The sequence below is a fragment of the Schistocerca serialis genome, chromosome 3 (genome assembly GCF_023864345.2).
Source record: "Schistocerca serialis cubense isolate TAMUIC-IGC-003099 chromosome 3, iqSchSeri2.2, whole genome shotgun sequence".
NCBI lineage: Eukaryota > Metazoa > Arthropoda > Insecta > Orthoptera > Acrididae > Schistocerca > Schistocerca serialis.
This window is the reverse complement of record NC_064640.1, coordinates 620,708,560-620,725,927: the sequence shown is the minus strand read 5'-3', so window position 1 is coordinate 620,725,927 and position 17,368 is coordinate 620,708,560. Positions and strand designations below refer to the sequence as shown.

The following is a 17,368-nucleotide window of genomic DNA, read 5'->3' as shown; positions in this document are numbered from 1 at the left end:
CACCATTAAAAAAAAAAAAAATGTTGCTTCATCACTGAAAACAAGTTTCGCACTGAACGCATCCTCTTCCATGAGCTGTTGCAACCGCGCCGAAAATTCAAAGCGTTTGACTTTGTCATCGGGTGTCAGGGCTTGTAGCAATTGTAAACAGTAAGGCTTCTGCTTTAGCCTTTTCCGTAAGATTTTCCAAACCGTCGGCTGTGGTACGTTTAGCTCCCTGCTTGCTTTATTCGTCGACTTCCGCGGGCTACGCGTGAAATTTGCCCGCACGCGTTCAACCGTTTCTTCACTCGCTGCAGGCCGACCCGTTGATTTCCCCTTGCAGAGGCATCCAGAAGCTTTAAACTGTGCATACCATCGCCGAATGGAGTTAGCAGTTGGTGGATCTTTGTTGAACTTTGTCCTGAAGTGTCGTTGCACTGTTATGACTGACTGATGTGAGTGCATTTCAAGCACGACATACGCTTTCTCGGCTCCTGTCGCCATTTTGTCTCAATGCGCTCTCGAGCGCTCTGGCGGCAGAAACCTGAAGTGCAGCTTCAGCCGAACAAAACTTTGAGTTTTTCTACGTATCTGTAGTGTGTCGTGACCATATGTCAATGAATGGAGCTACAGTGAATTTATGAAATTGCTTCAATCATTTGTAATAGCCCTGTATATTAACGTTATGAGCTGTCCTGTGTGACAACTATATCATTTGTGGGCAATCTGTTTCCAGAACACACATGCAGGTGTGGTTTGCAAAAAAAGAATAAGGTTTCTCTTCTTGACTGGTCTTCTCCTCCCCCAGACTTCAACGCCATAATAATATATGTGCAGAGAGAGAGGCCAATGAATGGAAATTAAAAATTTTTTTTCCATGTGGATCCACAGCCTCTAAGTGTTTAATAAAAAAAATCGTCCATAGTAGGCTTTAATGTAAATGGTCTTTATTGAAATCGTGCAGTTAGCTAATTTGACAACTTCTCATTTCCATGAAAAGTTGTCAGAATTAGCACGAAAAGTTGCCAAAATTATCTAACTGCATGATTTAAATAAAGACTGTTTACATTACAGCCTGCTACAGGGAATTTTTCTTTTACCAAATGGGAACTAGCCTGATACTGTGTCAAGAACCCAATGCAAATTTTGGAACATCACCTTGACAACCTGAGATGAGGTGCTAGAAAACAGTCAATTTATTGCCTACCTCATATACTCTCTTCCTCACAGGATGCAGATGGTCATTGAAGTTGAAGGCTTTTGGACAAGATGTTGAGCAATGAAATGCCCTGAATATCTTACATAAAAAGCATGATCTCTTCGATCTTTAAGTTTTTTATCTTCAAGAGGTGAAACAAATCAATGTAGTAAGACAACAACAAAAATGGGGCTTTAGTGGGATTTGGGTTGAATGCTATGGTTGCATAGACTCATTGTAGCTGGCTGATTAACTTATTGAGATTTGAAAACATTATACTTCCTTCTGCAACTTCCACATATTTCTTTCTATTGTTCTCTTATTGACTCTGTCTCATCATATGAAGTGACTTTTTGACTTTCCCACCTTTGCAAGCCTAGGAATGAGGCAGCACAGGTTTCCTTGTGTGTTTGTAGAGCATGTGACATACATTTCGAGTGCCAGGAAGACATAACTCCTTCAGTTGCATTGATTGTTTACTTTTATTATGAGCACTTTCTATTATGTAAGGTAATCTACTCCTGCATGACATGACAGTCATGATAAGTATTTGTAGCTTCCAAAGTATTTTTGTGAATGGCTGTTCATAGAACTAGTTATTTGGGCTGAACAGGAGATTTCTGGGGAACAACAGAAGAAACTACTTACATATTTAAAGCTGATCACAAAGCTAAAGTTGGTTTGAATAGTTTAATGCTTCACCATGATACAACTTCGCAGTTTTCACATTGATAAATCATTGTCAAAGTACTAAATAACAGAAAAAATTTCTTGGACTGGCTATGGATTGAACACTGAATGTTTCAATTTGTAATTCTTGCACTTCCCCATTGTTTAAAATAATGAAGGTTGTATTTTCAATAACAGCACTAAGCCAATGAGGCCCTGAAGCACACTTAAATTTAAAAAAAAAAAAAATAATAATAATAATAATAATAATAATAATGATAAACCTCGTGGAGGCCCAGGAAAAGAATAGGCCTCTGGTATGTTCTGCCAGTCATAAAAGGCGACGAAAAGAACAAACCACTAATAGGGCTAACCCCCCTTTTAGTGTGATTACTTGGTTCAGGACAGAACTAAAGAAGCCTCGGACAAGCGCCGTCATGGTCGGGGACGACACTTGAACCCTATGCCCACCCACAATGGTAACGACACTGTTAGCCAACTGGAAAATGATTTAAATCCAAATAGAGGTGTTTTGCAGGATATGCTTCCTGCAACCACCCTAGAAAGAAAACAAAGACAGAGGATGAGATGGTCAGATGAAGTTAATCGACACCTCATGTTCTGTTATTACCAAGCAACAAACCTAGGAACCAACACAACTGGATACAGATCACAAGTATACACAACACTTATTACCAGATACCCAGAATTAAAATTTTTAACAGAACAATGACTAGCTGATCAGATCCGTGTAATAATCAAAAATAACAGGATACCCCAGTCAGAATTAGAAAACATTAAACAACAAGTACAACAAATACTGGAACAAAATAATGTGCAATCAGAAGAAGAAGAAAATACAGTAATGGACTCAAACATCCCAGAGCAAACAAACAAAGAACAACATGCATCAATTAAACAATCAGAGGAAAACGAAATCTTAAGACAGCCACCAGAACAAGCACAAATAGAACACGAAGTGACTCACATGTTAGATATAGAAGAAGAATTTCAGCTGACATATATAGAATACAAAGACACAAATACAGACATTAGACCAATCTTGCATAGACCGCCAAATAACCCACAAGTCAAAACAACAATAACAACTATCAACACAATCATACACAACAAAATAAATGAAAACACAACTATGGAAGAGTTACAACTACTTGTTTATATAGGAGCACTCACTACACTAAATATACACACTAGGCAGAGATCAGAACCAACCAACACACAGAAGAAATGCACAAAACCAGCGTGGCAACACAGGCTACAGATCAGAATAGAATCACACATTTGCTATACATGGATGATCTAAAACTACCGGCAGCAACAAATCAACAACTCAACCAATTACTAAAGATAACAGAAGTATTCAGCAATGATATAAATATGGCTTTTGGAACAGACAAACGTAAGAAAAATAGCATAGTCAAGGGAAAACACACTAAACAAGAAGATTACATATTGGATAACCACAGCGACTGCATAGAAGCGATGGAAAAAACAGATGCCTATAAATATCTAGGATACAGACAAAAAATAGGAATAGATAATACAAATATTAAAGAAGAACTAAAAGAAAAATATAGACAAAGACTAACAAAAATACTGAAAACAGAATTGACAGCAAGAAACAAGACAAAAGCTATAAATACTTATGCTATACCAATATTGACCTACTCATTTGGAGTAGTGAAATGGGGTAACACAGACCTAGAAGCACTCAATACACTTACACGATCACAATGCCACAAATATAGAATACATCACATACATTCAGCAACAGAAAGATTCACATTAAGCAGAAAGGAAGGAGGAAGGGGATTCATCGACATAAAAAACCTACATTATGGACAGGTAGACAATTTAAGAAAATTCTTTCTAGAACAAGCAGAAACTAGCAAAATACACAAAGCAATCACTCATATAAATACATCAGCTACACCACTGCAACTTCATAACCACTTCTACAACCCTTTAGATCACATAACATCAACAGATATGAAGAAAGTAAATTGGAAAGAGAAAACACTACATGGCAAGCACCCGTATCATCTAACACAGCCACACATCGATCAAGACGCATCCAACACATGGCTAAGAAAAGGCAATATATACAGTGAGACAGAAGGATTCATGAATGCAATACAGGATCAAACAATAAACACCAGATATTACAGCAAGCATATTATTAAAGATCCCAATACCACAACAGATAAATGCAGACTTTGCAAACAACAAATAGAAACAGTAGATCACATCACAAGCGGATGTACAGTATTAGCAAATACAGAATACCCCAGAAGACATGACAATGTAGCAAAAATAATTCACCAACAACTTACCATACAATATAAACTAATAAAACAACACGTTCCCACATACAAGTATGCACCACAAAATGTACAGGAGGATGATGAATACAAATTATACTGGAACAGAACCATTATAACAGATAAAACAACACCACATAACAAACCTGACATCATACTCACCAATAAAAAGAAGAAATTAACACAACTAATCGAAATATCCATACCCAATGCAACAAATATACAAAAGAAAACAGGAGAAAAAATTGAAAAATACATCCAACTGGCTGAGGAAGTCAAGGACATGTGGCTTCAGGATAAAGTTGACATTATACCAATTATACTATCAACTACAGGAGTCATACCACACAATATCCACCAGTACATCAATGCAACTCAGTTACATCCAAACTTATATATACAACTACAGAAATCTGTAATTATTGATACATGTTCAATTACCCGAAAGTTCCTAAATGCAATATAACATATACCATACAGTTAAAAGGAAGTGACGCTTGATCAAGGTTCGCGTCACTTTCCATTTTTAACCAGACTTAACGTCTGAGAAAGTAAAGAAATAATAATAATAATTCACTGGGTTTATGCTATTTTCTCTTGTGTAGTAATTGAAATTTACAATTCATATTTGTACCAGACATGTTTCACTAATATTGTCAAAAGAAACATCAGTGCTAATTGTACTGTAATGCTGTTGAGAATACATTTTGAAAATAAATAATGAAATATATGTTACATATGTAATATATTTGGTGTAAATATCCAGTAATATCAAATATCAGTTTCATAAGAGAGAATGCAATGTCAGAGAATTACCAAACACAAAACTGAGGTTAAAAACGATTAATCTTCAAACAGAAGACAAAGAGGACTACTGTAAAAGTTGATAGTTATCGGAATGACAAAGATGCTTTTATTGTAAGGATAAATTTCTGCTCTATAGTCTACAAATTACTATGAAAATTCTGGTGAAAGAAAATGAATACACACACAAAAGTTAAGAATTACCTGGTAATTTATCATACTTCACTTGCAATTGAACTACTACTTCCTATTGTATTCAAAATTGTGATTATCTCCTCATTGGACCCGAACACTGAAATTGGTGTAACCAAATAACAACAATATAGCACAAGATAGATTGCTACTTACCATTAAGGTAACATGCTATGTTGCAGACAGGCACAATTAAGACACTTACACATAAGCTTTCAGCCACAGCCTTCATCAGGAAAAGAGAGAGAGAAGAGAGAGGCGCCATTCATTCACACAAGCAAGTACACCTCATGCACACATGACTGCCAGCTCCAGCAGTTTTCTGCCCAAGCTACCAGAATTGGCAGCCATGTGTGCATGAGGCGTGCTTGCTTGTGTGAATGAATGGTGTTTGTTTCTCTTTTTATGATGAATGTTGTGGCCAAAAGCTTATGTGTAAGTGTGTTTGAATTATGCCTGTCTGCAACTCAGTATGTCACTTTTATGGTAAGTAGCAATCTATCTTTTCCTATATTGTTAACATAAAATAAACACTGTATTATGGTTCGTCATAAGTTAACTTAGTTTCAACTACTAATCAGTAATCTCTTTCTTTTTGTGTCCATTTTCAGATGTCAGTCCCTGGGTATCTGCTACTGTAGTTGGATTTTACTTAGTGTTGCTGCCAGTATGGATATACGTTGTGTACCGTAACAAGTACACAAAGCCAGTTCTGTATTCTGGATGGGTTCCAGTACTTGGTGCTCTTCTAATCAGTGGGTAAGTTCCAAGTATGAGGTGACTACAGTAGCTGTAATACCACAAAGGCAGATTATAAAATGTTTCATTGAAATAATGATTATTCATCATCATCATGAACAATAACAATAACTGTTGCCAACCTGTACAGGAATATAAATGAATAAATAACTGTCACACTATCTGAATATGATCAACCAGTAACAGTTTCTCTCTTATGTTGTCATGGTAACATTCATACAATTTAGACAACAGTACAGATGGCACTCTCAAATTGTTATTTTCAAACTGAAATTACACAACAGAGACATAGTGATGTTCATCCTTCAATGACAAGTTGTCAAACTCTTATTGTAAGAATTGCTCATTATGGTTTTCCTATATGTAATAAGCAAGATTTTATCTCATTACACAGGGGGCTGTGGGAGTAATGAATAAGTAATAAGCAAAGGAATAGTTTGGTATAATTTTGTTAGTATTTAGATTCATACAGTGTTGAGAATAATGACTAAATATTCCCTTCACTATCTTTCAGGTTTGGTGGTATTGTCATGAATTCTGTCTACCAAATGTTCAATGGTTTTGTTGTGTTTCAACCAATAATTAATGGAATTGGTGGCAACCTTGTGTCTGTACAAGCTAGTCGCATCTCCACCATGCTACATAAGACTTCACTCAAAGGAATTATTCCACCACATACTAAATTATGGGTTTGGCCATGGTCAGCTCTTTTCAAAGGATGTAAGTTATTACTTTAAAAAATATCTTATCTAAATTTGAGCAATTGAATGGAGAATACAGTTACAACAGACATTATCTAGCACATAATGTGGACTAGGTGCTTGCATTAACAAAAACAGGAACTCATATAGGACCTCAGTAAAATTTCTCAATACATCAATTTTTGTCTGTAAATGCTAATAATCATAGAATTTTCCACCTTTATTTCAGTATATGACAACAAAAATTGTCAGACTATATATTTCAGTCTGTAGTGACCATCTGCAGCACCATTTTAAGCATATCCTACTATAATAAAGCCAGAGAGGCATCATCAAAAGACAGAAACAAAATTAGCTAGGCATCATCAAACAGAACTAATAATATGATGCTAACTAGGCCAGAGTGCTTGCAGAGCACTAGTAGTGCCATTCACATTATGACTCTGCCAGCACTGTGGCTTACGTTGTATCATATTATGAGTTCTGTTTAATTATGCCTTGCTAATTCTGTTTACATCTCTTGATAGTGCCTCTCTGCCTTTATTATGTTAAAATATGTTTCAAAGAGGTCTGAAGATGCTCACAACAGACTGAAACAATAGCCTCATAACTACATTTTTTGTGATCATAGACTGGAATCAAAGATACAAATTCTACACTTGGTGGATAACTGTTGTTATTCTTAACTATTTTGCAGCATGTTAATAATTTTGCTATCAACACAAAAAACATGCATGAGTGGAAAAAGTTGTATTGAGGAAAGCATCTGGAACTGGACAAAGAGTTGCATGTTATTTATGATTTATTAATAAAGACTAGTTCAGTGAAGGAAAAAAGGGCTCAATGTAGTTAAATATGCTACAGTAAGATATGTCATGATCAGAGTGTATATTAGCCAGCATACTACGAAATTATTGATGAATGCATTAATTATGCAGTAAGCATATTTTCTCATTTAACATATTTCTTGTCTATTTGGCTTTACAAGTATAAATCCCTAATCTCTTGAAGAATGCTCATTCAACCAAGTTTTTACTCTTGCACAAGATACTGCAGTTCTTGATAACATCATCAGAAGAGTGGATGATGGATTATTTTCACTCTCCTATAGATATCTTTTTTGAATGTTTTCACAATTTCTGACCACATGAACTCAATTTAATAGACACCCCCCCCCCCCCCAACCCTCCCCAACTACAACCCTGGGTGTCCTTAATTCAGAATCAATGTTTCCTTATTGACTGAATGTTTTGTGATCTCGTACACTGCTGTGCAAGAAGAGGCAAGCGAAGGTATCTTTATGGGACCAAATGTGGGACAAACTGCTGGTGACAATGAGAAAATACTGTATCTGAATGTGGGGTGTCTGTTCTTATGGACATGTGCATAAGAACAGACATCACACATTCATACAATTGATACACCTAATTGTACAATGGATCCACCTTCTTCAGTGCAGATGCACAAATTTGTCCCATCTCCTGTGGGACTCTCAGAGTAGCGAACATGGAGGAAATGGATAGGAGCTGCAGATAGATGGTGCCCAGTGGGAGTGTGAATTGGCTGTGAGGCATGCCGAGATAGTCTGTGCAGTTGTGATAATGCTGTGTCCTGTATGATGCAGTGGTTAACACACCTGCCTAGTATGCAGGAGATCCTGCATTCGAATCCCAGTCCGGTACACATTTTCACTCATCAGCGCTGATCACACATAATGTCCTGATGCAGCTGACAGCAATGATCCCCTCCCTTTCCTTTCCTTTCTTTCCCTCTCCACCTTGAATTAACCTACAACTACTACATATGTGAGGACTTCCAAGCATAATGTATAGAAGGCTTCTATGAAAGAAAGTTTTACTTAGTAATTAATATTTATTTTGTGCACATGTTTATGTGGGGATGCAGGTTGCATTGAACGAAGGATTTACTAAGATAAATGCAAAAGTCAGATATTAGAATATTAATAATGAATGCAATAACAAACAAATTGAATACTACCAAACCGTGAGCGCATATATGGGCACAATTAATGAATTATTGTAAAGAAACAAGCAAAAGGCAATAATTATGACTAAAACAAATTGAAGAGAAGGAAAGGGGGAAAATAGATGTTACAGATGGTTCACAAAACATTAAGAGAAATAAATATGAAAATACTAAAGAAGAAAGAAGACAGAGGAACTACATAAATTGTAAAGCAGCTGAATAAAAGTAAGACTTGAGCTCGCCAAAAACAGTGTCTGGAAAGCCACTCAGTAGAAAACTACACTTGGGTCTATAAATTAAGAAATCTTTCAGAACTGTGAAGTAATGTAAGACATGCCAATGATACATACTCCAAAATGGGCCCTTGCGACGTTCTGACACGTGATATAGTGATATTAGTATCTGGCACTTACTATGTTTGGCATCCCTCTGACAGTGACATACAGTATGTTAGCACAGGGGCTACTGACCACAGGACGTCAGCAACAGTCCATCATGCCAGTGTTAGGTCACCAGAACTTTTGCCTTGAGCATCCCATATGTGCTCACATAGACATACGTCCAGAGAGCAAGATGCTTACTTAAGATGATTGACACCCTCTTGTTTCAGGTACTCATCCAACAAGCATTATCATACATCAGGTAAATCCTATACCTGTAATAAAGTGCACATACCATTCCAGAATGTCACCTCTGTAGACTGTAGCTGCCATATTCTCCTAGAAAACACATGCAATGATGTATGTGCTATTAACATGATTCCACCACAGGTGAGAACATCAGCACCATCACATTAGACTCTATCCACAGTACATGTCTCACAGGCATGTTACACCAACAAACAGCTGGAATCACCATCCATGCTAAACTGTGGCTAATCTATGAACAGGACAGTGCCACAGTTCTTGTTTACATTCACAGTGGGTAAAATACCACATTCTCCAAGCCACATGGTGTGTCTGTGTTAGGAAAATGTGGATGACATGCCACCAGCCATACAGAGGAACATGTGGAAGCTGATGACACATCGTCTAGTGGGAGATGACTGTGAGACCAAGAGCTAGCCATGCAATCTCTAGCCAGGACAGATGCTACACCAGTAGGATGCCTTCAACCCTGGAAGGAAGAAAAAGACCCTGGCACTGCATATTACCAAATGTTTGATCTTACCCATAATACTGCGGAAGGCTTTATACCTCCTGAAATAATACCCTCACCCAGCCATAAAATAATGCTACGAGAAACATGCATCTACCAGAATGTATGATGGCCCATGCAGTGCTCACATCACGTGCAGAAATTCAGCTTCAGGGCTCAAGTACTCCACAGCTCAGACTAGTAGTGGAATACCACAGATCTAACCAGGCAGTGCAAATTGGTCATGTAACAGTTTAATTACTTAGTGACAGAGAGGTACTGTAGATATGCACATGGTTAGCCATCTGGCAAGTGTATGCCCTCACAACTTAAGATACTGATAATCTCCATAAATAACTTGGTTTCCCAACAGTAACTGCTTTGAACTGAATAGATGATGTTTCATTAAGGAAATTGGGCTGAGAAATGAAATTTAGCATTTGCAATTAAATTGAATTAGTCATGCATAGCTAAACCATCCTGCTACCACATGACTCGTACTCTGTGCAAAACACACACAACGTAGTCAACACTTTTTTTGCAAGATTTCATGATACCTTCAGCTGCCATTCTCTTGATTTCATGTACAACTGTGTCTGCCCCGATAGCTGAATGGTCAGTGTGATGGACTGCCATCCTAAGGGGCCCGGGTTCGATTCCCAACTGGGTCGGGGATTTTTCTCCACTCAGGGACTGGGTGTTGTGTTGTGTTCATCATCATTTCATCCCCATCCTGCACCAAGGCAGCCGGACCTGCCCCCTAAGGGGCCTCCCGGCCAATGATGCCAAACACTCATTTCCATGTACGATTGTACAATTTTGGACTTTGGCCATTTTCAAGTATTTGATGGGTGATTTTCTAGTTGTAAATCATGCCATGTAAGTCATTGCTCCTATGACTCTATGTTATGCTCATAAAATAAATCCTAGTTGTTTTGTGCCATTTTAGGTTCAAATGGCTCTGAGCACTATGGGACTCAACTGCTGAGGTCATTAGTCATGCCATTTTAGGAGCACAGTACATTTGAGCAACAACTGCATTTTAGTGACACACACTTGCACTTATTCTATTGAGATTTTGAATGTTTTTGAGCTTTTGGATAATATATCCAAAACAACAGCTTTTTCTTATCAATTAAATTCTCAGTGGGTATGATATCACAGAATGCAAACCATATTGCTAAAGAATTGCTAACTATATGTAACTTGGAAGATGAAAATGCTGAGAAACAGTTACACATCCACACTTTAAGTTGTGCCAAGCCCTCTCTCTTGTGATCTTAGATTTATTTTTTACCATGTACTCTTAGTCACTTTCCATTAATGTTAATACTGCCTTCTATCCCACAAACTGTTGATAATTACAGATTATTTTTGCAGGTGCTTCATATGACTGGTTATACATTTTGCTTGTATTCAGTTTACTTTCAATTGCTCTTTCTCTTTCAGCTGCCAAGGGTTTGAGAAATTGCATTGTGTTGATTTTAAACCAAAGTTGTAGCTTTTATGAGACTGGATTTATAGGCCTTGAATTTCATTTTGACATTTTGTAAACACTGTTTACTCACATTGGCATAGCAAATTCTTTTCTTACCTGTCTGCAGATCTTATTGTGTGTAATGCATTTTTACATACATTTCAGATGAAGTAGGACTAATGCCATTATGAACTACACATGCAACATTTAAGTAAATTTCCTATGTTTATGTGTTATGACCTTCATGAAATTGGCAAATCAAACAAATAGAGCACTATAGTAGATATATTTCATTTGTAATTATACTTATTTCTCCATAAATATAGCCCAAGCAATGATGAATGACTTATAGTTTATTATATTCCTTGTATCTTTTCCTCAGTGCCACATGCTGCCACTGCAAGGCTGTTGATACTTCTGGCTGTCATAGGACAATCAATTTTTGTATTTATAGCTGATTTCTTCCATGCCGGTGAAACCACCATTGACTACAGATTTGCTCTCACTTACATATTTGCCAGTCTGTTGCAAGTAAGTACTTTATGATATCAACACCTCCTCCTACACTAGAACTGTTTATTTGAATGATGATACCAAACATTTCTCTGTCTTATCAACTAGTAGACAGTTCTACCACTGTGTATAACTTAGATTTATATCTGCAGTGTAAGGAAAAGATAGACTGCTACTTACTGTAAAGATTACATATTAAGTTGCAGGCAGGTACAATTAAATGACACACACTCTTTCACACAAGCAAGCACACCTCATGCACATGACCTCTATTTCCAGCAGACTGGACCAGCATTCTGGACCAAGCTAACAGAGATGATGATCATGTGTGCTTGGTTATGTGAAGCAATCTGTCTTTTCCTTACATTGTTGATATTACAACCTGAAACTTCCGTTGTTATATTAGCATCTACAAATTATGCTGTTTTTACTCTAGACTTACTCTTTCTACATCAGCTTTTTTTATTGTGCCTGGTAGAAACGCATCCAAGAAAACAGTCATAATGAAAGGTGGATAATTCAAATATACTGCTTACCAGCATTAGTTTAATCTGACAATTGTCTACAACTGTTCTAAATTCTAGTGCATGAAAAGAAGAAAGGTCAGAGCTTCACATCTATAAATTATGTATCCATTGGAGAGGAAGTACAAGCTTGGACTTGACAAGTATGGGAAAGTAAACTAACTGTGTCCTTTTTAAGGGAACTACCTTGACATTTGCCTCAAGTGATTTAGGGAAATAAGGAGAAACCTAAATCTGGGTGGCTCAATGGGACTGGACTCATTTTCTTCCAAAAGTGAGGCAATAGCCATTACTATTGAGGTACCTCACTCAGTATGAAGAAGAGTTCTGGACATAGAGGCACTCAGAAAAATGATTTGTTTCTCTGGAGAAACCATCAACACATAAACTAACACAAGTTTCAACAACAAAATGACCACCCTGAGGCACTGTGGTTAGCATTGCTAACTGCTGATTTGATGATCCTGAGTTCCATCCAATGGCTACCTCAGATTTTCTCAGATGAGGGAAGGTCTGAAACTGAGTTTCTCAGCCTTGTGCAGCCATATGATAAAAGCAGTCAGTTGAGTTAACATTGTAACTGCCAAAGGAGAATGAAACTGAAACACTCACAACGGGTGCAAAGCCATGAGAATTATTTGTAACAATAAATACACCTACATGTGCTACCACTGAGCTGTCTTAAAAATAGTGCTTCAGTAATAGCAAACTGCTTTGGAATATTGATATTTTATGCAATACTCCTTTGCACATAAATGCTGCTCTAAGAACAGAAAACATTTTATTTTCAAAGTCCACAAGTGAATAATTATTACTGTAATGCTGTATAGTTACTTTTGGAAGATGAAAAAATTTGTTAGTTCTCAAGGTGTTGCAATATAAATTATTGAAATCTGTTCCATTGTAGCCACTTTCAGTTATACCCCTTGCGATTAGCCTCCATTTCCTTTTACAATCATTGCTAACACATAACAATGTATAACTACAAACTGTGTCAAAAAAAAAAAAACTAATAAACTTACACTCTGAAGGTTGTGGAATATTTTAAGATGGCTGTACATTTCATAAAGGCTACAACAAGATTTTGCCTCATTCATTCATAGCTGAGAATAGTGATAATTATTAATCATAAACCAGAGAAACTGTGATTAAGAAGGACTGACACATTGAGAAATTTTACGTCTTCAATCCAAAACATGGTTGTCAGCAGTCTGAAGTAGAAAAAAGTTTATGAATGAGAAGTAGAACTGCATAATATAACAGCTTTTTTGAGCTTTAGAATAGTAATGCCCCTCTACAACTACCACCATACTCTTAACCCGTTGAGAAACAGAAGTTTCTCATAAGAGTTCTGTTTCCCGCTTCACTAAATGAAACAGCCATTTACATGAAAGCAATCACTAAATTTGCAGATGATGATACAGATTTGAGCCGAAAAGGTGAATGAATTAAGTATTTGTTTGTAGAGATGTAAAGAATCACAACTATTATAGTCTGACACTGCTGATGATATAACTTCTAATGGAATGATATAACTTCTAATGGAACAGGAAATACATTTTTTTAGAGTAAATAGTATTTTTGTCTAACATAAAATCCTTTTCATGATTTATAAAGAATTTCTGTATTTTTCAGGTCATGCTGCTGTTATATTTGGCTCACTTGTTCGTGCATATTATGTGGAGATGGAAAAGTGACCCAGATAATTCTGCTATACCGTTTCTGACTGCCATTGGTGATCTCACAGGATCATCATTCCTGGCATTGGCATTTGCTTTCTTGCAGGCTATGCATGTAACATATAATGGTTAAACGTTGTACTTATTAGAGAAAGAAAATTTTCTAGATGCTATGGCCATATTAATGGATAACACTACATTTTACATCTGTATCCAAAGTACTTTGAATATAGTTGTTAAAATAACGATGTTCCTCCACATGTGATGTACACTCACAATTCAATATTACTGCTGCTACATGGAAAATTGTAGGCAAATTTAAAAACAGCATGCTTGTCCTCCGAACAATTTAGCACATAGTTGCTAATGTAGGTATGAAGTACAAAATGCTTGAGATGAGGTGCAATTACCATTTTGAGAGAAGTAACATCAATATTAATAATAGCATCTCTCAACATACAGTTGCAAAGTAAACTGAATCATTTGTAGCTTGCATTAATCGTTTGTAGATAATACTGAACTGAGTAGTTAAGATAAGAGGTACTCCACTATAATTGTGAAGACATTGCATAGGGTAAGCCAAATATCATACTTGATTCCATGAAGAATGTAACAGTGTATCCAGCTATGTCTGACAACATAAACAACAAAGAACAGTATTATGTAAGGACTGAATTATTTAACATTTTTTTATGTTTACATCCTTCTCTTTAATTGAGAAAGCGTGACATATAATCCAAATGCAATTTTTCTGAAATGTGCAGCTAATAGTGCTTTGCCAAATATTTTTGCAATGCTTGAATAATGCACTCATATCAGTGTAATTAACAACATACATTTTAAAAATTGTGACTACAAATTGTTATTTACTTGGTGCATAATACCAAAGCTGTTCTGCATAACAAAAATTTTATTGAGTTGTATAGAGTAAGAGAAGGCTGCGTGTCTAAATGTCATCATTTTGCATCAAATGTCTATTTTCTCCTAAATAATGTGCCATAAAGTATGTAATAAAGTAAGTAAGTATGTAATGCATTTTAGAATTTGAGATACTCATTGGCCACAAAGTTACGATAATCATTATTGTTACCATCAACAAAATAATACTATTAACAATAACTTTTTATGTACTTCAGCTACAATGCTGAGTCACTGACTGTGATAATTGTACCTGTGGAAGTGCAATTCATGTATCTTCATTATCGTCCAAATAAATGACTGTCACATGTAAATAAGACAGAAAAATTACTGAGCCTAGATGAACGACATCTCTCTTAAGAATGTCAGTTGCAACTTACATCAAATTCTCTGAAATATTTCATTTAGCTATCAATGATTTTTTGGTTCATCTGATGTAAGATTTTTTATGTAACTTTGCTCCTCAGTATTACATTTACGTGGTAATCCACACACAAGCAAAATAATATAATTCATAGAGAACAACTACATTAAATCCTGTGTCTTGCAGGATTCTCTTTCAATGATTGGCACTGTGAAACAAAGTAAGTATTATGATACTTGCAGAGAGGTCCTAAAAACCACAGTTGTACAAAACAGCATCTTATTTACAGTAAGGAAAGCACTATTCATAGCAAAATATGGAAAGAAGAGGAGAATGAAAGATGGCTGTAATGACTGAATACATGCAGCCAAGCAGTTAATTTTAGGTACAATTCATATACTGACGGTTATAAATAAAAAGGGGGAGATCAACATTTTGCCATCATGTTGAACACATTACAGAAACAGATAATTCGTCTGATTAGGTATTTATGTTCAGGCATTAACTATTAGTTTTCAAGGCACAGTTAACACACATTAACTATCGATACTACAGATTTCTATATTCCAGTGACATTTATTTATAAGAGCAGTCTGTTGTAATGAATTCAGACCAAACGGTAGGACAAAAGAATTGGACACACAATAATCTGACCATTCTTTCTGTAATCTTAAATAACAATTGCTAGTGCATAGTGGCTGGAAATGTACACAAAGTCAAAGTTGGTAAAGACCATTGTCCAGTTGTGACATAATTTTTATCCTTCCCAACATACGGGATGACACCTCTTCAAACACTGCATTACCTAAAGATACATGTTTCTTTTATTTTTTTTTTTTTTTTTAAAAAAAAAGGACCCACAACTTTATTGTGTAACACACTAAATACAGTGTCAGATTGCAGCTGATTGTAGTTAACACACAAATGTGAAGGCACATGTCATATTACCTTATGCTTCCAATTTTTGCTAGTAATCAGATACGATACAAGTTTTACAACTTGGTGTTGTTTGAGTTCCTAACAAATTCTGCTGGGAAAAAGTTTTTAGGCTGACTGGCTCACTCTTTATCTGTTAGTAATGAAGTATATATAAACTTATTATAATTAGGTGTCATTGTGTTACTTTAGTTTTGTCTTAAGAAAAGATTTTGCATGAAAATTACCTTAGCCCTTTTAAATATCAGATGCTTGTATGTGGTACTGGGAATAAATGCAAGTACAAATAATGGTTCAATGAAGAAATTTACTGTGCAGAAACAGTTTCTATAACTTTTAACAACATTCATTTATGATATTTTACAAAGCACTCCATTAATCCAGCTCTTTAAACCCCTAATTGCACAGTTCTTCATCTTTTTATCAGGCATGTATGTATGCATGTAACGCAATATATTGTATTAAATTGTTTATAACAATGAGTTGTTATAAACATAAATCATACACAAAGTATCACTAATACAGAAAGCTTAATCTCACTTTTCACTATGAAATATTGTTACTACAGGAAATATTCTTCTTATATGGCAGTTCACTGTGGTTAAAGAACTAGGGAAAACACTTGAAAACAATTTAATATTGTTGACATTAGGATAACATTTTAATAAAATTTGTGAGTGATGGAGTATTAAGAAATTGCACTGACAGCACCACAACTAACAGTCCAGAAACAGACGAAAGTTATCTGTCTATACTGACATCACTTCAGTTTAAATTGTTTGACCAAATGGTTACACCTCTCTCTCATGATTCTGACTATAATTAAACTTAAAGAGAAGCATAAACACACAAAATTATGACAGTGGGTTCATTCTGTAAACTGACTGTCAAGTTATTTTCATTCTGTGCAATATGTAGCACTTAAAGTATGCTAACTTCACCACCTCCTAAGTAAATTGTGGAAACTTGTGTGGTGTCACCGCCAGACACCACACTTGCTAGGTGGTAGCCTTTAAATCGGCTGCGGTCCGTTGGTGTACGTCGGACCCGCGTGTCGCCACTGTCAGTGATTGCAGACCGAGCACCGCCACACAGCAGGTCTAGAGAGACTTCCTAGCACTCGCCCCAGTTGTACAGCCAACTTTGCTAGTGATGGTTCACTGACAAATTACGCTCTCAATTGCCGA

General features: G+C 36.2%; 1 protein-coding gene across 4 annotated transcripts in view; it reads left to right on the top strand.

The window, feature by feature from the left end:
* The window catches only part of LOC126470510 (solute carrier family 41 member 2-like), a 481,647-nt gene extending 466,480 nt beyond the window's left edge, over positions 1–15,167 (top strand). For all 4 annotated transcript variants that reach the window (XM_050098407.1, XM_050098405.1, XM_050098408.1 and 1 more), the window contains 4 exons: positions 5,799–5,946; positions 6,461–6,666; positions 11,630–11,778; positions 13,920–15,167. In XM_050098407.1, coding sequence (XP_049954364.1) covers positions 5,799–5,946; positions 6,461–6,666; positions 11,630–11,778; positions 13,920–14,096 — 680 coding nt within the window. In that variant the 3' untranslated portion in view covers positions 14,097–15,167. The remainder of the gene's footprint in view (positions 1–5,798; positions 5,947–6,460; positions 6,667–11,629; positions 11,779–13,919) is intronic.
* Positions 15,168–17,368: the final 2,201 nt, after the last annotated feature.